Source organism: Macaca fascicularis, chromosome 1 (assembly GCF_037993035.2).
Source record: "Macaca fascicularis isolate 582-1 chromosome 1, T2T-MFA8v1.1".
NCBI classification, from domain to species: Eukaryota; Metazoa; Chordata; class Mammalia; order Primates; family Cercopithecidae; genus Macaca; species Macaca fascicularis.
Window position 1 is genome coordinate 207,303,676 of NC_088375.1, and position 24,012 is coordinate 207,327,687.

Here is a 24,012-nt window from a genome sequence, read left to right on the forward strand (position 1 = left end):
CAAAACCCTATCTTTACAAAAAATACAAAAATTAGCTGGGTATGGTGGTGTGCATCTGTAGTCCCAGCTACTTGTGAGGCTGAGGTGGGAGAATCCCCAGGAAGTCAGGGCTCAGTGATCCACTTGCCACTGCACTCGAGCCTGGATGACTGAGGGAGACTCTTGTCTCAAAACAAAGTCATAGAAGAGAGAAAGAGAATGAGTTTATTCTCTAATGGACAGGAAATTCCCAATTAGCAGTTAGGCTTTTAATTTTTTAAGTCTACAAGCAAGACAAACTTTTCTAGGCTGAAGGGGATAATGGAGTATGTCTATTGGTAAATCAGCAAGAAATAAAAACAAAATCCAACAATTACACTTGAGTCAATATGAATTTTTATTAACACACATTTGTCAAAGTCTGTACAAACCAAAACATTCCTGTTTTAAAATGTCCATTATTACAAACATACAAAGAAACAAAAGGTGTTACCAAAAGTTAGCTACTCAATTTCATGGTAAAACAGTGTCATGATCTTTAAAAATCAAAATTTCAAGACTGAGGTTTCTTCTTTCCCTTTTTGGAACTTATGGAAAGTTAGAAAATGTGTGAATTTACTTTATATTAAATGCCAAGACCTTAAAAAAAGATTTAGTATAAAACTAAATATGTTTTTATATTGTCATACATCATGTAACAGAATTTCAGTCCTCAAAATAAAATTAAAAAAAAAACACCATGACTGTCATTTCCCCCAAATTTTTCTCCCATAGTCAGTGCAAATGCATCTGAAAAATATTATGACAGTTTATCTTTACCTAAAAGTTTCTCATTCAAAAACTTTACAAAACTATTTAGCACTGCCATTTCCCTTGCTTAGAAGGGAAAATTATATCCCCTAGTAGGGTGATATATAAGCGACATGGTCCACTGTATCCCTTATCAGAAGGAAACCACCATTTCCACATCTCTGTCCAATTATGTGTAGGACTCCATTTATGAGAATGCTATCACAAATTATAGAGCATCTGCTTCCAGGAAACGCCTAGAAGTTAAATTTAGTGCTACAATTTTTTGGTAGACTGAGGTACAAATGTTATCTGCCCTTATTATTATTTCTAACTTTAGTACCCCCTGCATAAATGATTCTAGGATAGTTGGTTTTGTTGTTTCATGGCACACATGACACACCCTAATTCCTTTCACAAACATCACAAAGAGGACCTGAGAGTATGCCTAGAAATGTAAATCTATCCCCTTTCCTGGAAAAGTAAATCCATGTGCCTACAGGGTTAAGAAGGGAAGACAGGCAGGGCACACATAACTCTGCTTGAGGCAAAGTGCTTCTGAGAAGCACCTGTTTTCAATACATATCCATGAAAAGCAGGGAGTGTATGGGCTCGGGTGGGTGAGGAGTGGGGAGAAGGTACAGTGATACCACTTTTCCCAATCAGACTCAGAGTCCTTACTAGAGCAGCTCATGCTGACCCCCAAAATTCTCTGTAGTTCAAATAATATTCCTTTTTTTTTTTTTTTTTTTTGAGACAGAGTCTCACTCCATTGCCCAGGCTGCAGTGCAGTGTTGCGATTTCAGCTCATTGCAACCTCCACCTCCTGGGTTCGAGCAATTCTTCTGCCTCAGTCTCCTGGGTAGCTGGGATTACAGGTGCACACACCAGTCCCGGCTAATTTTTGTATTTTTTTTTTAGTAGAGATGGAGTTTCACCATGTTGGCCAGGATGGTTTCAAACTCCTAACCTCAAATGATCCACCCGCCTCGGCCTCCCAAATTGCTGGGATCACAGGCGTGAGCCACTGCGCCTGGCCATATTATTCCATTTTTAATCTGTTCATGTAAAAAAAAAGTTCTCTGACAGCAGCCCAGTATGACAACTGATATAAGCAAATAAAGGATTTTATTTTTTAAAGAAGTGGCAGTGTTCAAATTTAAAATCAATCACACAAAACAATCAGGAAAAGGGTGGGGAGAGAAGTGTCCAGTACAACCTGGACAACCTTGCTTTCTGCCCTTACTTAAAAAGACAGACGGTTCAAATCTTTGCTACCTCCCTTAAGTATCTCCATAAATGCTCTTCCAAGAAATCCTCCAAAAGGCACTTAGCTCCATACTTATGCATTGAATTGTTTCACCTTAGCAATGTTTTTAAGACTCCAAGGTAACAAAAAAGAAAAGATCTGATTATTTTACTAAAAGCTAGTGAATAGGACTGTTTTTTTTCAAGAGGCATCACTTTTACAAGAACTAGCTAGGCTACCATTATTCCTTTATCAAGAAAAAGTTTCTTTTTTAAAAAATAAATAAAACTCTGGCTATACATAGTACAAAGTTCATACATAATACATCTGGAAAAAAACCCAAGAGTATACCCTGAAGCAAAAGGTTTATTGGAGAGAGAAAGCCTCTTCCATTATACCAAGTCTGAAGGTGGCAGTTTTCAAAGTTCAGAGGGTGGCAGTGATATATAATTAATGCCAAACAGTTTGCTCATGGGTATGGCAGGATGCAATGATGGACCAAAAAAAAAAAAAAACAAAAAACCATTCTGCACATTATACTGAGCAGTGACCACCACAAAAAAAAAAATAATAATAAAATAAAATAATAAAAAAAAATAAAAAAAATAGAACCAAAATAGAGAGAGAAGAGGAAGAAGAAAAAGAAAAGTCCTAATAGTGAGAGAAACAGAGTGAGCTTGAAATCCCAAACACTCAAGCATGCAGTCTAACACAGCACAAACCAGGTGTTTCCATTCAGCCCACTGCAATCACACAAAGAAGGATAACTGTAATAAAATAGAGATTTCTTAAGAAAGCTTGCAATTCCCACAGAACAGCCAGGTCTCCAACCCTAACCCTGGACAACTCCATTTGCTGTTGCTATGGAGCCTCCTTGAGGTGTGTCATGGAGAGGTTATAGCTCCTGACTTCTCTGACTTCTTGCTCTTGGACAAGGCAGCTGCCTGCTTCAGGAGCTCTCGGTTTTTGGCCTAAAGAAAAAAAAAATCAGTGTAAGAAGGATGTTTTAAACAGGATATAATGTTTTTTCATGCAGAATAAGTGCACATGCTAAGGCAGACGATGTGGAGGGTCAGAAAGAGACAAACAATTCTAGAGGTGGAAAACAACAGGAAGTTCTAGGGCTTGACACTTGGTTCAGGAAAAAAAAGTATTTGCCAGAGGTTAATCAGTGTACCTCAATCTCTTGGGACCCACTGTTACAAAGGGATGCTTTATGCAATACAAACTGTGGAGTGACTTCATGAGCTGGATAAACAGAATCTATAATTCAGACATCTGGAATCACATCTGGTTTATTCAAAAATCAAAGAACACACTTAATATTTCTACTGTTTTTGAGGGGGAAAAGATCAGAACACATCCAAGAGTGAAACAATACAAAGTATCTACAGGCTGGGCATGGTGGCTCACGCCTGTAATCCTAGAACTTTGTGAGGTTGAGGTGGGAGGATCGCTTGAAGCCAGGAGTTCAAGACTAGCTGAGGCAATACAGCGAGAGCCCATCTCTGCAAAAAAATTTAAAAATAAATTAGTGGGATAGGGTGGTATATGGCTGTGGTCTTCGCTACTTGGAAGGTTGAGGTGGGAGGATCACCAGAGCCTGGGAGGTTGAGGCTGCAGTGAGCCATGATCATGCCACTGCTCTCCAGCCTGGGTGACAGAGAGAGAACCTGTCTCAAAAAAAAAAAAAAAATCTAAAAAGGGGATTAACATGATTTGTCAATACTTTGAGAAAAAAATAAATCTATGAGATGATCACTTAAAATAGAATCAGCTAGGTATACCAGGTAGGTACACAATTTTAGCATGTAAAATAAGCAGTCACCTGCAATTGTTCTGTGACTTCTTTGTGGGTTTTCTCCATCTGGTTCATTTTGGCTCTCATCTGCGATTCCTGGTACTGAAAATCAGCCTTCAACTCTGTAATCTGAGGGAAACAAGGCAGAGTAACCAGAATAAATTTCTGTGCAATAAAAAAAATTTGCTTTCAGAGAGCTAAATGGTCACCCAAATTAATGAAACCCAGGGCTCTCCTGCAGATCCATATCTAAATCAAAGCCAGGGAGTTCCACACTCTCTTTTCTCCTAAAGCTTTCCTAAAAATTACACAAAGTCCTGAACTAACATTTCTGAATATCTGAGAATAATAGCTGCTACCAATTACTGAACTTTTACTATGTTGTAGAAAAACTGATTACTTCAGCAGATCTTTATGATAACATTGTGAGGGTAGTAGTCCCATTTTATAGAGGAGAAAACTGATCTTTAGAAAGAGTTAAGTAATGTGGCCAAGATCATATACAGAGTTAGCAAGGGGCAGAGCTAGATTTCAAATCCCAGACCCTCTTCTGAATAGCTGACTACTATTCAAGGAAATTCTAAATCAGAGAGGTGATGTGTGAGCTGAGCTTTGAGATGTAGTAACAATAGGCACATAAGGTGAGCAGGAGGGCATCTAAACAGAGAACAGTATAGGCACAGACAGATAAATGTGAGATAACAGAGATTATCTGGATGGCTGATGAGGTTGGAGAGATGGGCAGCTATTATGCTAAAGAGCCTGTATTCCAAGCTGAGGAGTGTGACCTTGATCCTGAAAGCTTTGGGAAACAATCTATTTGTTTTTGCTCCTTTAAAAACCCTAACTCTGGGCCAGACACGGTGGCTCATGCCTGTAATCCCAGCACTTTGGAAGGCCAAAAGGGTGGAACACTTAAGCTCAGGAGTTTGAGACCAACATGGACAACATGGTGAAACGCCATGTCTACAAAAAAAAAAAAAAAAAAGACAAAAATTAAAATAGCTGGGCGTGGTGCTGTGCGCCTGCAGTCCCAGCTACTTAGAGGACTGAGGTGGGAGGATCACTTGAGCCAGGGAAGTTGAGTTTACAGTGAGCTGAGATTGCACCACTGCCCAACAGCCTGGGCAACAGAGCAAGCCCCTGTCTCAAAAAAATAAAATAATAAATAAATAAAAACTCTATCTCTGCAAAGCAGTAGAAACAAGTGTTCATCTTGTCCCTGTTTTACCGAAATCCTTTTATGTGCCATTCTGATCTAGTCCATAGAGAGAATATACTTGGGCCATTTTCACTTGACAGTCATGTAGTTATGTGAAAGAACACAGATCTCTTCCCATGAATTTCCACCTTCCTAGCAGGAGAAAGCATAGCACAGTAGAAAGAACAGTAGAGTCAGAAAGATTTCCAGTCTCTTGTTCCGCCATTTACTAGCTGTATGGTTTGGACATATTAACCTCTTTGGGTCTGTTTCCTCATCTGTAAAATGAGGTAGAAATTACATGAATGCAAGAAAGGAATTTACATCAATGTCTTAGCTATTCAGAATGAATCACAGCATTCTGAACTTGGCACAAGACTAAACATAAAGAGCCAGGGGAGGGAATTAGAAACCCCTAAGAAGAAAAATACTGGAGGCATTCTTCATCTATGAAATGATTATAACAATTCCTACCTCAAAGACTTTTTTTTTTTTTTTTGAGACGGAGTCTTGCTGTGTTGCCCAGGCTAGAGTGCAGTGGCACAATCTTGGTTCACTGCAAGCTCCACCTCCCGGGTTCACGCCATTCTCCTGCCTCAGCCTCCTGAGTAGCTGGGACTACAGGCGCCTGCCACCACTCCCGGCTAATTTTTTGTATTTTTAGTAGAGATGGGGTTTCACCATGTTAGCCAGGATGGTCTCGATCTCCTGACCTCATGATCCACCCACCTCGGCCTCCCAAAGTTCTAGGATTACAGGCATGAGCAACCAAGCCCGGCCTCAAAGGCTTATTATAAGAATAAACAGGCTGGGTGTGGTAGCTCACGCCTGTAATCCCAGCACTTTGGGAGGCCGAGGCGAGCGGGTCACTTGAGGTCAGGAGTTCAAGACCAGCCTGGCCAACATGGTGAGACCCCCATCTCTATGAAAAATACAAAGATTAGCTGGCCATGGTGCCACGTGCCTGTAATCCAAGCCACTCAGGAGGTTGAGGCAGGAGAATCACTTGAACCCAAGGAGGTAGAGGTTGCAGTGAGCAGAGATTGCGCCACTGCACTCCAGCTTGGGTGACAGAGAGAGACCCTGTCTCAAACAAAAACAAAAACAAAAACCAGCCAGGCATGGTGGCGGGCACCTGTAGTCCCAGCTACTCAGGAGGCTGAGGAATGAGAATTGCTTAAACCCAGGAGTCAGAGGTTGCAGTGAGCTGAGATCGCACCACTGCACTCCAGCCCGGGTTACAGAGCAAGACTCTGTCTTTAAAGAAAAAAAAAAAAAAAGGAATAAGTGAGTTAATACATATAAAGCACTTAAAACAGAGTCAGGCATGAAGTTACATCCAATAAAAGTTAGCTATTATTATTATAATATTAAGGCAAAATGAGATATTATTTTTTGTTTGTTTTTGGAGACAGGGTCTGGCTCTGTCACCCACAGGCTGGAGTGCAGTGGTATGATCACGGCTCACCACAGCCTTGACCTCCCGGGCTGAGGTGATCCTCCCACCTTAACCTCCCAAGTAGCTAGGACCATAGGTGCACACCATCAAGCCCTGCTAATTTTTGTATTTTTTTGCAAAGATGAGGTTTCACCAATGGCCCAGGCTGGTCTTGAATTCCTGGGCTCAAGCAATCTGCCTGCCTTAGCTTCCCAAAGTGTTGGGATTACAGGTGTGAGCCACTGCACCCAGCCTAAAAATGAGATACTATTTAGAAAACCTGAAAACAAGATAAGAGACATGAATCAGAGTAAGAATGTAAAAAAGGAAGATAACTATCAGACCGTAATAAGACTGGTCTTATTCTGAAGATATTAATGTGAAGATATTAGAAATATAAGGTAGAAGATATTCTGATGTGAAAATAAAATACTAACACTGAGGCCAGGCGCAGTGGCTCACGCCTGTAATCCCAACACTTTGGGAGGATGAAGCAGGCAGATCACTTGAGATCAAGAGTTTGAGACCAGCCTGGCCAGCACGGTGAAACCCCGTCTCTACTGAAAATAGAAAAATTAGTCAGGCATGGTGGCGGGCACCCGTAATCCTAGCTACTTGGGAGGCTGAGGTAGGAGAATCGCTTGAACTCGAGAGGTAGAGGTTGCAGTGAACCTGGGCAACAGAGACTCTGTCTCAAAAAACAAAAAATGAAAAAAAGAATATTAATACTGAAGATAAATTAAGATTAAAATATTAACATATTAAAGATGGGTCACTTAGTAACAGACTTGTTAGCAGTGGAATCACAGTGACGTAAGAGTCATGGCAGAAGGCCCACGTGAACACTGTTCAGGGAAGAGGAAGAACTGGCCCGTGAACTTTGCGTATTATTGTCCCACAGACATGGCCATCCCCATAATAAGAGAAGAAGACATTAGGTTCTTTTAGCTGGACAGAATCGAACATTCCAGTTAATAACTACCTCCTCTTGTCCCAACTCTATGCTTATTCAGCACCTTCTGATTACAGCCTCTCCGGGTAGCTCATGCCAAGAACAGTGTGCTGTTACATGCTCCGCTGTGAACTGAGATGTGAACACTGTTTTTTTTAATACATTGTCTCTATAAGCTCAGTTAACAAATGTCCTCTCTGAGGCCAGGGGCAGTGGCTCACGTTTGTAATCCTAGCACTTTGGGAGGCCGAGGTGGAAGGATCACGTAAGACCAGGAGTTCAAGACCAGTCTGGGCAACATAGTAAGTCCATGTCTCTACAAAAAAATTTTTTAAATTGACCGGGTACAGTGGCACATGCCTGTAGTCCCAGCTACTCAGGGGGCTGAGATGGGAGGACTGCCTGAGCCTGGAAGGTAGAGACTGCAGTAGCCATGATCGTGCCACTGCACTCCAGCCACTCCAGCCAGGGTGACACAGCTGAGACCCTGTCTCAAAAACAAAACAAAACAAAATAAAATGTCCTCTCTGAGAAATGGAAGCTGCAAGTACTAAGAAAAATCCGTTTTTTGAGCCCAATTGACTGGAGTAATGCCATCCCAAGAGTCATCTTGGCAGACAACCAGCCTCTCCCCAGGATATCCCAACCTTGACATAGGCTCTCAAAGTGTCAGTGTTAAGTACCCAACAAACATCAGTTTTAAAAAGTTATTATCATGTCCCATACCACATGTCTCACCCTCACATCATTCTGGTCAGAGAGGAATAAAATAAACCATACCTTCTTCTCTTTCTCTAAAATCATTTGATCCTTTTGATGCAACATCTTCTTCAGGGTAGCCACTTCTTCCTTCAGTTGGGCAATGATGACAAAGTGGTCAGTGCCTGGTGAGTCCAGAGCCAGGTCTGGGGAGAAGCTAGATTTGAAAATCAGGGGAAAATATTGTAACTTGGATGGATAAACTTTTCCCTGCCTGAGGATGCATCCTAGACTACTTGACTGCAAGCTCCTCAAGAGCAGGAATCCTAGCATCAAGCACATTGCACCACACATGCTGGGCTCAACGGCACTTGCTGAACTGAACTGCAGAGGTAACGTGGCCATCAGATAACTCTACAAACCAAAGCTACAACCCGGCAGCATCCCTGCAGCATCTTCTCTCACATTTAGGACTAAAATAAATGCCACATCCCAAGAGCTAAGGATACTGTTTCAGGTTCCTTGAAGATCCCCAATGATGTACTAGAAAAACAATCCTAATTTTTGTGATTAGATAAATTCCTTAGGATTCCAGATAAATTATAAACTGTGAGCTCATGCATTTTTCTTTAATGCTCCACTCAGAGCTCGTCTTTCAGGGCCTTGTCTTCTGTCTCAAAGCACCACAATGCAGTCAGTGTATCTGCCGAGAAGCTGCTGGATTCCCACCCAGGAGCAGTCAGTTCTTTTTCAAAAAAGATGAAACAGGAATGAAGCCAGCTTCCCCTACACTACAAATGGCCTGCAGATTGTCATTTCCAATATCAGGAATTTGGTAACATTGCATTAGGAAAGGAACCAAGAGGTGGCAAATTCCAGAGTCACACCACAACTTGGGCTTTCAACAGATTCCTCCCAATAACAGCATTGGAGCACTCCATTTTGTCCAAGTGCCAGGTGGACTCTATGTCCTTTTAGCAGAGCCTCTTAAGAAGGGACAGTTTGGGGCCGGACGCGGTGGCTCAAGCCTGTAATCCCAGCACTTTGGGAGGCCGAGACGGGCGGATCATGAGGTCAGGAGATCGAGACCATCCTGGCTAACACAGTGAAACCCCGTCTCCACTAAAAAATACAAAAAACTAGCCGGGCGAGGTGGCGGGCGCCTGTAGTCCCAGCTACTCGGGAGGCTGAGGCAGGAGAATGGCGTAAACCTGGGAGGCGGAGCTTGCAGTGAGCAGAGATCCGGCCACTGCACTCCAGCCTGGGTGATAGAGCGAGACTCCATCTCAAAAAAAAAAAAAAAAAAAAAAAGAAGGGACAGATGGCCGGGCACGGTGGCTCACGCCTGTAATCCCAGCACTTTGGGAGGCCGAGGTGGGTGGATCACAAGGTCAGGAGATCGAGACCAGGGTGAAACCCCGTCTCTACTAAAAATACAAAAAATTATCCGGGCACGGAGGCGGGCGCCTGTAGTCCCAGCAACCCAGGAGGCTGAGGCAGGAGAATGGCGTGGACCATAAATCTGTGAGGCAGAGCTTGCAGTGAGCCGAGATCGCGCCGCTGCACTCCAGCCTGGGGGACAGAGCGAGACTCCATCTCAAAAAAAAAAAAAAGGGACAGTTTTAGGCCGGGCTCGGTGGCTCATGCCTATAATCCCAGCACTTTGGGAGGCCAAGGCAGGCGGATCACCTGAGGTCGGGAGTTAGAGACCAGACTGACCAACATGGAGAAACCTCGTTTCTACTAAAAATATAAAATTAGCTGGGTGTGGTGGTGCATGCCTGTAATCCCAGCTGCTCGGGAGACTGAGGCAGGAGAATCTCTTGAACCCGGGAGGCGGAGGTTGCAGTGAGCCAAGATTGCGCCTTTGCACTCCAGACTGGGCAACAAGAGCAAACTCCGTCTCAAAAGAAAAAAAGAAAGAAAAAGAAGGGATAGTTTCACGAAATCTGCAAAACCCCAAAATTATATGTACAATCTCGTCTACACATATAATGGGTGGTTTTTAGAGTGAGGATCCATAGCTTTCAATGGCCAGTCACAAATGCCTCAGACTCAAAACAAGTTAAGGAATCACTGCCAAGAGGGTCAAATCCTGTTCTCTAGAGAGTTCCCACAGAACGCTCTTTACTTTTCCCAGGACAATCTTTGAAGTAAAACACAAACCTGTTTTTCCTAAGCAGACACTGGAATACTCATTCTCAACTCCCTAGATATAGCAACAACTCACAGTTCTTATATCCTAAACCACGTCTAAGAGCCAACATTTCTCTACACAGGAAGAAACTCCAAATAGCAAGCCTAACCAGTGGACAAACTACCTCACAGTTACCAAGTCAAACATTTCTATGGCTAGAATAGGAAGATATAGATATTCGACAAGAATATTCCTACCCTCCTCTCAGTCTACATGAAGCATATGAGAAGACTGTCAGAGGAAGAATGAATCAATGTTCTCATAACTAATGAATGGATGGAATTACCGCGTTACAAAAATAAATGCAAAATCATAAAACAAGGCACGCAGGAGAAAGTACTGAAAGGAACTATTACCATTTCTACTAGTTTCAGATCTGGAAGCACCCTTATAGCTGCAGTCTCACATCTGTTTCAATACCTGCTAAGGACCTGTCTTTCTTCAACTGAATAGAGTCTATTTAAACCCATAACTAGAGTAATGAGCTAATGTAAGTAACTTTTTGCTGTCCCCAAACTCCTAATGCCCTATCCTTCCTGCTTCTTGTGAGAGGATTCCCCCCATACCAATAAATAGTTGACAAAACCCATCCTTTCTATCCTGTGTTAGGAACTGGCCTCACTCTCTCTTTTTTTCTTTTCTTTTTTTTTTTTTTTTTGAGACAGAGTTTCACTCTTGTTGCCTAGGCTGGAGTGCAATGGTGTGATCTCAGCTTACCACAACCTCCGGCTCACCACAACTTCTGCCTCCCAGGTTCAAGTGATTCTCCTGCCTCAGCCTCTCAAGTACCTGGGATTACAGGCATGCGCCACCACACCTGGCTAATTTTTGTATTTTTAGTGGAGACAGCATTTCTCCATGTTGGTCAGGCTGGTCTCGAACTCCCGACCTCAGATGATCCACCTGCCTCAGCCTCCCAAAGTGCTGGGATTACAGGCGTGAGCCACTACGCCCAGCCCTCACTCTCTAATTCCTGGATCAGTAAGAACTGCTAGAAATGAAAAAAGATGGCTAGGGTAACAAGGCAAAAAAAACCAGTCTCTTTCCTAATGGCTCCAATGACAGGGAACTACTACTTCTCCAGAAAAACTGTCTTTTACAAAAGCTCATAATGTAAGAACAATTTTCTTGGGTTGAGCCAAAACCTGCCTCTCTATAACCCTACATATTGGTCCTGAGACTGTCCTCAAAGGCTATACAGATTAAGTCTAATCTTCCAGGCACATTTCAGGGGAGGATAAAATGAAACTATGAGTTAAAAAAAAGAATGTCCTTTAGAAACAGTAAACCACAAGCTGTGCCTGAGTGCCACCAGCTGTTGCTGCTGCTTTTTTGATTGCCTATGGAACAACAAACAAGCATGATTAAAAAGTAGCCAGTGTATTTTCTAGAGGGAAGAAAACTAGAAATTAACTTAGATTTTCCTAAAATTGAAAAGTTTTTGTCACAATTTCAACAAACAAATTAGGACACATTGAGACAGAGACTGTGGATTTTGTAGGATACTTAGAAAAAAAAGACTAAAGCATCTTATTATAAAGCCATTTTTGAAAGCTAAAATGTGTTCTGTCTGAACAAAATGGAAGGCTAATGGATAAAGAAAAAGAGGAGGAAAAATAATCAAACATACCTCAGTATTAAATAAGTAAGAGAAGATAATGTGGTAGTATAGAAAGGTCAATGAAAAACCATTAGGCAGCAATTTGCAGAAAACATGGGGAATAAAAATAAAAGAATAAGAGCATAAATTTAAAAGTATATGAATATTTTAGGGGCTGAGTGTGGTGGCTCATGCCTATAATCCCAGCATGTTGGGAGGCCAAACCAGGAGGATCACTTGAGGCCAGGAGTTTAAGACTCTGTCTACAAAAAAAAATTAGCTGAGTGTGGTGGCATGTACCTGTAGTCCCAGCTATTTGGGAGGCTGGGGTGGGAGGATCATTTGAGTCCAGAAGGTCAAGGCTGCAGTGAGCCATGATCGCGCCACAGCACTCCAGCCTGGGTGACAAAGTGAGACCTTGTCTCAAAAGAAAAAAAAAAAAAAGCCAGGCATAGTGGCTCATTCTTGTAATCCCAGCACTTTGGGAGGCCAACGTAGGAGGATCGCTTGAGCCCAGGAGTTCAGGACTGGCCTGAGTAACATGCTGAAACCCTGTTTCTACAAAAAATACAAAAATTAGGCGGCATGGTGGTGCACGTCTGTAGTCCCAGCTACTTGGGAGGCTTAGGTGGAAGCATCACTTGAGCCCAGGAGGTCGAGGCTGCAGTGAGCCAAGATCATGCCACTGCACTCCAGCCTGGGCAACAGGGTGAGACCCTGTCTCAAAAAAAAAAAAAAAAAAAGAAAAGAAAAGAAAAGAAATAGGTAGCCAGTGAAATTTTGGTTTGGATGACATTAAAAAAGGACTGTCAAAAAAAAAAAAAGTCAGAATGCTTTTTTCAAGGCAAAGTAAATGCAGGGAAAAAAACCCACAAAAAGTAAAGAGGACAGCAAAGTGGAATTTATCTTGTGTTATGAACATTTAAAAACAAGAAAAGCAAACAAGTAGAATAGAATGTTAAAAATGCTAATGCAGAACATTTCAAATGGAATTTATATGGGTATGAAAATAGTTTTTGTGACAGCAGAAAACATTTCCAAATTTTCAAATTATAAATTACTTAGAAAAATAAATTAGCATGTCATTTTAAGGAAAAACTTATCTCTCCTACCTTTTTTTTTTTTGAGACAGAGTCTCACTGCCTCGGCTCAAGTGCAGTGGCGCAATCATGGCTCACTGCAGCTCAACTTCCCCAGGCTCAGGTGGTCCTCCCACCGCAGCCTCCTGAGTAGCTGGAAGGCACACACCACCATGCCCAGCTAATCTTTGTATGTTTTGTAGAGATGGGGTTTCATCATGTTGCCCAGGCTGGTCTCAAACTCCCGGGTGATTCACTAGCCTTGGCCTCCCAAAGTGCTGGGACTGCATGTGTGAACAACTGTACCTGGTCAAAATGATCATTTAATATCTTTTCTGGAGGACATCATGAAAGACCATGTACCTATGTCAAGGATCAGCTTCCAACCTGAGGAAAACAGCATTGCTGATGACTGGATGCAATAAAACTCTGAACAGAAAACTTGAGTTTTTAGCTTGGTGTATCCATAGCAATGGACAGCAAGAATAGCGGCAGTATCTCAGAAACAAAATAAGCTAATAGAAAGTGAACCTGGCCGGGCGTGGTGGCTCACGCCTGTAATCCCAGCACTTTGGGAGGCCGAGGCGGGCGGATCACGAGGTCAGGAGATCGAGACCATCCTGGCTAACATGGTGAAACCCCGTCTCTACTAAAAATACAAAAAAAAGTTAGTCGGGCGTGGTGGCGGGCACCTGTAGTCCCAGCTACTCAGGAGGCTGAGGCAGGAGAATGGCGTGAACCTGGGAGGTGGAGCCTGCAGTGAGCCAAGATTGCACCACTGTACTCTGGGCAACAAAGCGAGACACCGCCTCAAAAAAAAAAAAAAAAAAAAAAGTGAACTTTAAGGACTAGTCGGTTAAACTGGAGGATACGAACGAGCTTTTTCCAGGTCATTCAAACACAGCCTGGATCATAAATGAGCACAAAACAGAAATGAATCTAAAGGCATAGGTCTTGGCTTAGGCCTTTATAAAGCAGGGCATTCAAAAAGTTCATTCCTTGAAGTAGTTTTTGCAGGGTCACATGCGCTGGCAGAGGTGATGGACAACCTGTGCCACATCTCTTTCTTCACAAGGGCCAGACTAGCTTCTGAGAGAACAGTAAAGCTGGCCAGAAAGATGATCTTTATGGTTCCTCCCCCCATGTAATCTGACTACCTAAATTAAGCATTCCAGAAGGTTCAATTCAAGAAGTTTAAAATCAATGAAACTAGTTCTAAAAACCTTGTAGAATCTGAAAGCAAGTTAACAAAAAAGGCAATGGGAAAGAATTTTTTGTTTCCCTCTAAATAAAATCAGTCCTGGTAAGCCTATATGCTGGTCTGCTCCTATATCCACTACTGGCTGGGAAAGAGAACTGTGAATGGGTGGAGTTTTCAGAATGGAGATGATTTCAAGGATCTTAGGAAGTGTGTCAGGTGGTTTCACTTCGGGATGCCCAGGCCTGAGGAACAGGAAAATGGTTGGTCCCAAGACTTTTGTTGAGAAGCAGCCCACTGTACCAACACAGATGGGACACTCTGGATATTAGGACCCAAGCAGCTCACAAGAGGAAGTATCACTGAGGAGGGGAGAGGGAAGTGAGGACTAAAAGTATGCATTTAGACTGGCTTGAAATGAAATACAAATATGCAAATGAATCTCATTCTCTCCTGATCCAGAATCTGCGCTGGGCTGGCTTTCTGAATGTTAAGGAAGTATGGATCCTCACAAATTTGGCAACATTGCCTTATTCCCAACCTGTTTTTACCTCTCAAGATCAACTCCTCTTCTGCCTGCAGGAGGACATGGGCACAGATCACAAAGAAAAGCATCCAGCTCTGGACTTCTTAGAATTACTGTAGGGAAGGCCAGGCAAGGTGGCTCCTGCCTGTAATCCCAGCACTTTGGGAGGCTGAGGTGGGTGGATCACTTGAGGCCAGGAGTTTGAGTCAACATGGTGAAACTAAATGTACAAAAATTAGCTGGGCATGGTGGCACCCCTGTAATTCCAACTACTCGGGAGACTGAGGCATGAGAATTGCTTGAATCCAGGAGAGAGGTTGCAGTGAGCTAAAATCGCACCACTGCACTCCAGCCTGAACGACAGAGTGAGACTCTGTCTCTAAAAAAAAAAAAACAAAAAGAATTAGGAATTAGTGTAGGGGAATAATTTAGTGGACTGCAGAATTCAACTGCTATTAAATCAAGTTACAAGTTCTTATCTTTTAATGACAAGATTAGATTTATAAACAAATATCAGTACTGCTTACTTATAAGATGCACTGACAGCCATAGACTAATTCCAAGGCAGACCCTAAAACGTATTCCTGTTTCAGGAACTGTGTATGCATGTCAAATGTGTGCGCACACATACTCCAACTGGCTCACCTGTCTCCATTAGTTGTGATTGACTCAAACTTGGACTTTTTCTTTGGGATTTCATTTTGAATTGAAGATGTAGAAAGTGTTTTCTGGCTTTTAATGGCAAAAATAGAGAGACACACATTAGAAATCAAAGATTAACAAAACATCACAATGAAAGTCTGTCAAATAGACCAATGTAAGATAGCAGCTCTACTATGCAAGAGCTAATAATTCTCGATTAATAATCTACCAAGGTGATGATTTTGTAGGCCTGGATGGATGGGTAGCTAGTTTCCACAGGATCAAAAAAAAAAAAAAAAAATTCTTGGACTTAATTAATTAAATATTACCTGCTTTATTAATAACCATGAGAACAAAAATCAATAAAACTTCAATAAGAAGTATAATCTGTCTTCTAGTTTAAAAAGTTCTTTTACATTCACTGTCTCACATGCATCTTGTAATTCTGTGAGGTAGAGGTAAGTTATTATTTCTACTGTGCAGAAATAGCTCAAGATCAACTTATCTACCAAAGGACATATAGCTAGTAGTAGTAAAGTAAAGAAACCAGGTCAATATATTTGAACTCCTAGTCTACTTTTTTTTTTTTTTTGAGATGGAGTCTCACTCTGTCACCCAAGCTGGAGTGCAGTGGCACGATCCTGGTTCACTGCAACCTCTGCCTCCTGGCTTCAAGTGATCCTTCCACCTCAGCCTCCCGAACAGCTGGGACTAAAGGTGCGTGCCACCACACCCAGCTAATTTCATATTTTTTGGTAGAGACAGGGTTTCACCATGTGGGCCAGGTTAGTCTCAAACTCCTGACCTCAAGTGATCCACCTGCCTTGGCCTCCCAAAGTGCTGGGATTACAGGCGTGAGCCACCACATCCGGCCAGTCTAGTTCTTCTTCACTGTATTTGTGTTAACCTACTGGTATTTCAGTCACACTACAAGACTAAAAATCAGTTTTAGCCCCAATAAGTTCACTCAAAACTGGTCTTGAAACAAAAGCTGGAGGTCTGTCTCTGCTATGCAATCCTTTGACTTTGATTGGTGTTCAACTGCGAAGTCCAAAGGATTCCTCAGACCTTTTCTTACTTGACCTCTTTTCAGCATTTGATACGACTGATACTGCATCCTTCTTCAAATGTTCTCCTGGTTTGGTCAGCCCACTTTTGTGACAGCTGCTTCTTAGTTCCTAATCCTTAAATACTGAATGCTTTTAGAGTTCTGTTCTCAGCCCGGAATCTGAATTATATCATTTAAGAGCATGATTTTAACAACTACCTATCATAGTGGTTGGAAATGGTGTTAACTATATCACCTGCATTAGAATCATCTGGGATGTTTATAAAATAATGTAGATTCCTGGACTCCATCCTAGTTCCTACTGAATTAAATTATGGGGTGGGACTGCTGCAGGAATCTGCTTTTTAATATTTTTTAATTTTAGAAAGAGTGTCTTGTTCTGGTGCCCAGGCTGGAGTGCAATGGCATAATCATGGCTCATGGCAAGCCTTGAACTCCAAGGCTCAAAACAATCCTCCTAACTCAGCCACCCAAGTAGCTGGGACTACAGGTGTGTGCCACCATACCTGGCTAATATTGTTTTTTGTAGAGATGGGGTCTCACTATGTTGCTCCTGCTGGTCTCAAACTCCTGGCCTCAAGCAACCCTCCCGCCTCAGCCTCCCAGAGTGTTGGGTTTACGGGTGTAAGCCAGCCAATGTATCTGGCCAGAATCTGCATTTTCAAATGATCCCTACCCCCAGTGATTCTTTTTACTGTTGTTGTTTCTTTTTGACACAGAGTCTCACTCTGTCACCCAGCCTGGAGTGTGGGGACGCGATCTCAACTTACTTCAACCTCCACCTCCTGGGTTCAAGCAATTCTCCTGCCTCAGCCTCCTGAGTAGCTGGGATTAAAGGCACGCACCACTATTTGTATTTTTTGTTTTAGTAGAAACAGGGTTTCACCATGTTCGTCAGGCTGGTATCAAACTCCTGACCTCGTGATCCACCCACTTCAGCCTCCCAAAGTGCTGGGATTACAGGCGTGAGCCACCGCGCCCAGCCAGATTCTTATGTGCTACCTATGGCCCATGTCCAAACCTCTCTTCTAAGTTCTAGGCTAAGCTCCTAAAAGTAATTCTTCATGCTTCAAACTCAACCTTTCAAAACTAAACATATTCTCTCCGCTTCCTACATTGTCTCTCAGTTAAGGATCTATCTATTCACCCAAATAAAAAACCCGGGAATTATCCTTTACTTACTCAGTTCTTGCCCATGTGTCTGTTCATCAGATTATCTAAGTTTCTCATAATTCTCCATCCAAAACATCTTCCTGAATCAGCCTTTTCAATCTTCCACTGCCACTGCCTCAGGTGAGGTTCTTGTTTTAACATCTCTTACCCAGACTCTTAGAAAAAAGGCTTTTATATTTTATATAATTTTATAATTTATATAATTTATATTTATATATAAATTAACCCCCAGTCCCTTTTTCCTCCAATGCATTGTCCACACTAGTCAGGGTTAATTTTTTAAATGAAGATTTGGTCTCTCCTCTGCATAGACCCTTCAATAGCTTCCCACTAACACCCTGACCTTAGGATTAAGTTTACATTCCTTACCAGGATGCAGGACCCCTTTTTCCTTCCATTCCCCAGCTCCCAGCCAAAAGCTCCAGTAATATAAAAGGCCTTACAATTCTCCAGGGTTCCATGTGGTCTCATGCCCTCCATGCCTTTGCAAATGCTATTCTCTTAGCCTAGAATGCCTCTGCCCATTCCATCCCTGAGGATTCCAACTCACCCTAAGATCCAGCTCTAATGCCAGCTCTTCTCCAAGCCTGCTTGCCCGACTTCTCAAGGTAGTTCATTACTACCCTCATGTCTGCATTCTTGACATGTTTCCACTGTGGTACCCATTACATTATACTAAGATCATCTGTTTATAAGTCTGTCTTTCCTACCAGACTGCATACTCTTGGAGAGCAGCATGACTTGTACTTAGCTCTTCATTCCCACCAGCATCCCTGACCCATGAGAGTACTTAATGCTTGCTGATTAAACAAAGTCATAATGGTAATAACAAAACAAACAAACAAAAACCTGAAATGTACTGAATATTTCCTATATGCCAGTTATAAAAACAATCACTGTGCATGTACTAATTTATCTTCACAACAACCCCATGAGGTAATACTATTACTTCCCTCATTTTACAGATGAGAAAACTTGCCCAAGATCCCCACAGAGAACCTGGCACAGCCAGGATTCCATCCAGAGCCAGAACTGTTAACAATACTAGATACTCTGAAAGTAAGTTTAAAACAACAATGAAAATACATCTTTTTGACTAGGTGCCACCAGGACAAACCTAGAACATCTATTAGCCTCCTGGCTAAATATGCATGGAAAAGCTGTATCTCTCAGAAAGTGAAATGTCCAATCTTCTGGAAAGAGAATCCACTCTAAGGGTGAGAACACTACAAACCAAAGTAGGGTAAGTTCCACGAACATTTCAGACACAATACAAAGTCAGGAAATCCTGACACTTTATGGAAATCTCTCTGGTTCTTGGAAGATATATGAATTATAAAATATGACAAATGAGTTTCCTCCTACAGACTAGTACCTACAGAGAATATAGAAAATGCATATAAGATGGTATGTACCATGATGGTTGTGTGAGCATTACGTCTGACCTACCAGCACTTCTAGTCCTATCTCATGCATCTTGAGGTTACCTGTTATAATGGCCACCACCACTCAGGCGACTATACTGCTCCTTCTCCTGGTGGCCAGCACGAGAAGAGCTACTCAGGTGTTTCCTCTGCTCTTTGGTCTTCTGAAGGACCCGTTTGTATGAAAGTGTGCACAGCCAGCACAGCAATTTCCCATCTACCTGAAAGATGAGGAGATAAAGATAAAGAAGCGGGAATCTAGTGCAGTGGCTGCAAACGTGGTATTAGGAGCTAGAACCCTTGGGTTCAGTCCCAGTTCTGAAACTTATGAGCTGTGACTTTGGGCATGTCACAGGGGGCTGCTACAAGGATCTAGTGACATAATGTAGGTAAAGCACTTAACACGGTGCCAGGCACATAAAAGTTGCTTAATAAATTTCAGCTGCGGGGCCGGGCACGGTGGCTCATGCCTGTAATCCCAGCACTTTGGGAGGCCAAGGTGGGTGGATCACGAGGTCAGGAGATTGAGACCATTCTGGCCAACATGGTGAAACCCTATCTCCACTAAAAATACAAAAATTAGCCAGGCATGGTGTCGTGCACTTGTAGTCCCAGCTACTCAGGAGGCTGAGGCAGAAGAATCGCTTGAACCTAGGAGGTGGAGGTTGCAGTGAGCTAGACCATGGCACTCTAGCCTGGTGACAGAGTGAGACTCCATCTCAAAATAAATAAATTAATTAAATTAAATAAATAAATTTCAGCTGCTAATTTTATATCTTTTTGTTTTGTTTCTCTTCAACTTAGCAAACACAGACAAGAGTAAAATTCTCACAAGACCATGGTTCTCATTAAGGAAAACTCAGCAGGGAGAAGAGAAGACAGAAGATGAATTATAAAATTCATCCTTACAGTTTTTTGGATTTTTTTTTTAGTGATGGGATCTCACTCACCCAGGCTGGAATGCAGTGGTGTCATTGTAGTACACTACAGCCTTAAACTTCTGGGCTCAAGCAATCCTCCTGCCTCAGCCTCCTGAGCAGCCAGGACTACAGGCACATGCCACCAAGCTCACCTAATCAGTTGTTGGGTTTTTTTTTTTCTTTTTTTTCCCCCAAACAGGGTCTTGCTCTGTTGCCCAGGCTGGAGTGTAGTGTTATGATCTTGGCTCACTGCAACCTCCACCGCCTGGGCTCAAGCAGTCCTTCCACCTCAGCCTCCCGAGTAGCTGGAACTACAGGTGTGCACCACCATGCCTGGCTAATTTTTGTATTTTTTTTTGTAGAGACAGGGTTTCACCATGTTGCCCAGGCTGGTCTTGAACTCCTGAGCTCAAGTGATCTGCCTGTCTTGGCCTCCCAAAGTGCTGGACGTACACGCGTGAGCCACTGCATCTGGCCATTTTTTTTAAATGACAAAATTTGTATATATTTATTGTGTAAAACATGTTGTTTTGAAATATGTACACTTTGGGAGGCTGAGGCAGGTGGACCACATGAGCCCAAGAGTTCGAAACTACCCTGGGCAACATGGCAAAACCCATTTACAAAAAGAAACACAACAAAAATTAGCCAGTTGTGGTGGTGCATGCCTGCAGTCCCAGCTACTAGGGAGGCTGAGGTGGGAGAATCACTTAAGCCTGGGAGGTTGAGGCTGCAGTGAGCTGTAAGCGTGCCACTGTACTACAGCCTTGGTGACAGAGTGAGACCCTTTCTCAAAAATGAATAAATATTTTTAAAAATATGTATACATTGTGGAATGGCTAAATCAAGATAATTAACATGGATTACCTCATATAACTTTTGTTTGTTTCTGATTCAGTCTCGCTGTGTTGCCCAGGCTGGAGTGCAGTGGTGCGGTCTCAGCTCACTGCAACTTCCATCTCCTGGGTTCAAGCAATTTTCCTGCCTCAGCCTCCCGAGTAGCTGGGATTACAAGCGTCTGCCGCCATGCCCAGATAATTTTTTTTTGTATTTTTAGTAGAGATGGAGTTTCACCACGATGGCCAGGCTGGTCTTGAACTCCTGACCTCCTGATCTGCCTGCCTTGGCCTCCCAAAGTGCTGGGATTACAGGCATGAGCCACTGCACCTGGCCTACTTTTTCTTTTTTTTTTTTTTTTCCCTGTGGTGAGAACACTTAAAATCTACTCTTTTAACAACTTTCAAGAGTACATTTTATTAACTATAGTTACCATGTTGTACAATGGATCTCTTCAACTTGCTCCTCCTATGTAACTGAAATCCTTTGGCCAACATCTCCCCAAACCCACCCTCCAATACCTCAGTTTTAATACTTTATAAAAGGTTCACGTAAACCCAGGAGGCGGAGCTTGCAGTGAGCTGAGATCCGGCCACTGCACTCCAGCCCGGACCACAGAGCGAGACTGTCTCAAAAAAGAAAAAAAAAAAAAAAAAGGTTCACAAAGTGGTATGCTGGATACCATCTCTCAGATGGAAAGAGGGTCCCCAGAGAAAGAACAATGAGTAAGCAGCTTCCAGGGCCTAGTCCCTGGCGGTGGCCTGCCATGGCGCTGTTTGAATTAGAAAAAGTTGACTCCTTTGAGCAGAAGTAACTGCACCACGCAGCAGGGCCCAAAGCTAGGAAGCATAATGTAGCTTCTGCCACCTTCTGAAGCTGTGGTGTCTCTGTGCAGCATTCAGACTGAAAAACCACTGGAGGCACAGTAGGACAGATGACAGGGCAGCAGGGCTGGTTGGAATTTCTCAGGTTAGGCAAGGAATATGCTGATACATTACGGAATTTTACAGTTTTCATTTCTTATTTCTGAAATTAGATCTTGTGCTTCATCTTGAACATGGGTAGGCCACATCATCATTTACCTGAAGTGTTTTATCTCATCGGCAAAAGCCTCTTTGCTCCCCATCCCCCAACCCATCAGCAAGTCCATCAGTCTGAATCTACTCACTTCTTTCTAACTCCACTGCTTCCGTTGGCATTCTCATCTCTCACTGCTGTAAGAGCTGCCCAAATGATCACCCTACCTCCAATAAGCCATTTCCCCATAGCCGCCAAAGGGTTTCTTAAATGTAAATGATTACATCCTCTCTTTTTTTTTTTTCTGAGACGGAGTCTCACTTTGTCGCCTAGGCTGGAGTGCGGTGGCACTGTGTTGGCTCACTACAATCTTCGTCTCCTGGGTTCAAGCAATTCTCCTGCCTCAGCCTCCCAAGTAGCTGGGATTACAGGTGCCCACCACCACGCCTGGCTAATTTTTTTATATTTTTAGTAGAGATGGGGTTTCACCATGTCGGCCAGGCTGGTCTCAAACTCCTGACCTCAAGTGATCCCCCACCTTGGCCTCTCAAAGTGCTGGGATTACAGGCGTAAGCCACTGTGCCCGGCCTGTTTTTCTTTTTCTCTCTACTGTAAAACGGAAAAAAAAAATTTTTTTATAGTGTAGCTAATATGCCCTCCTTAGGTATTAAGACACATTTCTGTTTGTAACCTTAATGCAGCCCTATTTTTACTCTTTATAAAAAACCAATTGAGCACAGTGGCTCACACCTGTAATCCCAGCACTTTGGAAGGCTGAGGTAGGCAGATTGCTTGACACCAGGAGTTTGAGGCCAGCCTGAGCAACATGGAACATGGTGAAACCTTGTCTCAACAAAAAGTACAAAGATTAGCTGGGCGTGGTGGCACATGCCTGTAGTTCTAGCTACTTGGAAGGATCGCCTGAGCCCGGGAGGCTGAGGCTGTAGTGAGTCTAGATTATACCACTTGTACTCCAGCCTGGGCGACAGAGTGAGAACCTGCCTCAAAAAAAAAAAAAAAAAAAAAAAAAAATCAAATCTCCCAATAAAAACTGAGTATTTCACCACATGAATCATTAAATTGCTTCACTAAAAATGTAGTTAGACATGCCAATTTCTAACCTCTTAGAATATTCTGCACAATCAATTTTAATCATTAGAATGAATAATTGCTCAGAAAAGCAGTACTGCCTCAGCTGCAATATGATTTGGTAGTCAATATTCCTGTTTTCTGGTAAAAAGGAGATCTCATGAGCAGCAACATTGGGCACCTTATGGTCTCATTGATCAAGAGAACGTTTCTGAGTGGTTTCTGAACATGTATTTCTTAACAAGTTGATCACAGATCTGGGGTCCTCACTCCTCCTCATAGCAACACTTCCAGACATAATCATGTTAGCTCCTGCCTCTGCACACTTGTGGACAGTGTCAGGACCTACTCCACCCATCGACCTCTTATCCAAAGATGGGAACTGTGTCCTCAACCAGTGAATGTTTGGCACCATATCATTCATGAATTTCTGCCTTCCAAACTCAGGTTCCACTGTGATAACCAAGGCCATATCTATTTGATTAGTCCATGGTGCCAAATACTCAACTGTAGCTCCTGATTTGATGGCAAGGCCAACCTTCATCCCATTCTCCCAAATGTCTTCAATCAAAGCCTCTGAGTTCTTAGTAGCCTCAAGGTGAAAGGTATACAGACTGGCTTCTGCTATAGCTATTGGTTTTACCCACTGTTCCAGCTTGGACACCATCACATGCATGTCAAAGAAAGGGTCCTGGACGAGCTGCTCTTGAAAGCTTTCTACCACAGGATAACCAAAGGTGACATTGGGAACAAAGTGCCCATCCATGACATCCAGGTGGCCCCAGAGTCTAGCATACGGAGGCACTTGACCCCTAAACTGGCCAGGTTGCTGTTGAGGATGGGCGAGCCAATCTTGCAGGGTAAAGCCATAGCACTGGCTCCCAAGAGTAAGTTACCCTATGAGTCCATCTTCTCTCCTTAAAACCCAATGATTTCTCATCAGACCATAAAATTCAAACTCTGTACCATAGCCCATTTTTTTATTTGAGACGGAGTCTCGCTCTGTCGCCCAGGCTGGAGTGCAGTGGCGCGATCTCGGCTCACTGCAAGCTCCGCCTCCGAGGTTCACGCCATTCTCCTGCCTCAGCCTCCCAAGTAGCTGGGACTACAGGCGCCTGCCACTATGCCTGGCT

General features: G+C 42.9%; 1 protein-coding gene and 1 pseudogene across 2 annotated transcripts in view; both read right to left on the reverse strand.

The window, feature by feature from the left end:
- Positions 1–358: 358 nt before the first annotated feature.
- FAM76A (family with sequence similarity 76 member A) overlaps positions 359–24,012 on the reverse strand; it is a 38,431-nt gene continuing 14,777 nt past the window's right edge. Inside the window, exons 5-9 of one of the 2 annotated variants that reach the window (XM_005544257.5) lie at positions 19,080–19,237; positions 15,354–15,440; positions 8,190–8,325; positions 3,846–3,947; positions 359–2,988 (exon numbers count right to left, since the gene is read on the reverse strand). In XM_005544257.5, the coding sequence (XP_005544314.1) occupies positions 2,902–2,988; positions 3,846–3,947; positions 8,190–8,325; positions 15,354–15,440; positions 19,080–19,237 (570 nt within the window). In that variant the 3' untranslated portion in view covers positions 359–2,901. The remainder of the gene's footprint in view (positions 2,989–3,845; positions 3,948–8,189; positions 8,326–15,353; positions 15,441–19,079; positions 19,238–24,012) is intronic. The other variant, XM_005544258.5, reaches the window with a different exon arrangement.
- Positions 22,959–23,884, reverse strand: LOC141408517 (ribulose-phosphate 3-epimerase-like; annotated as a pseudogene).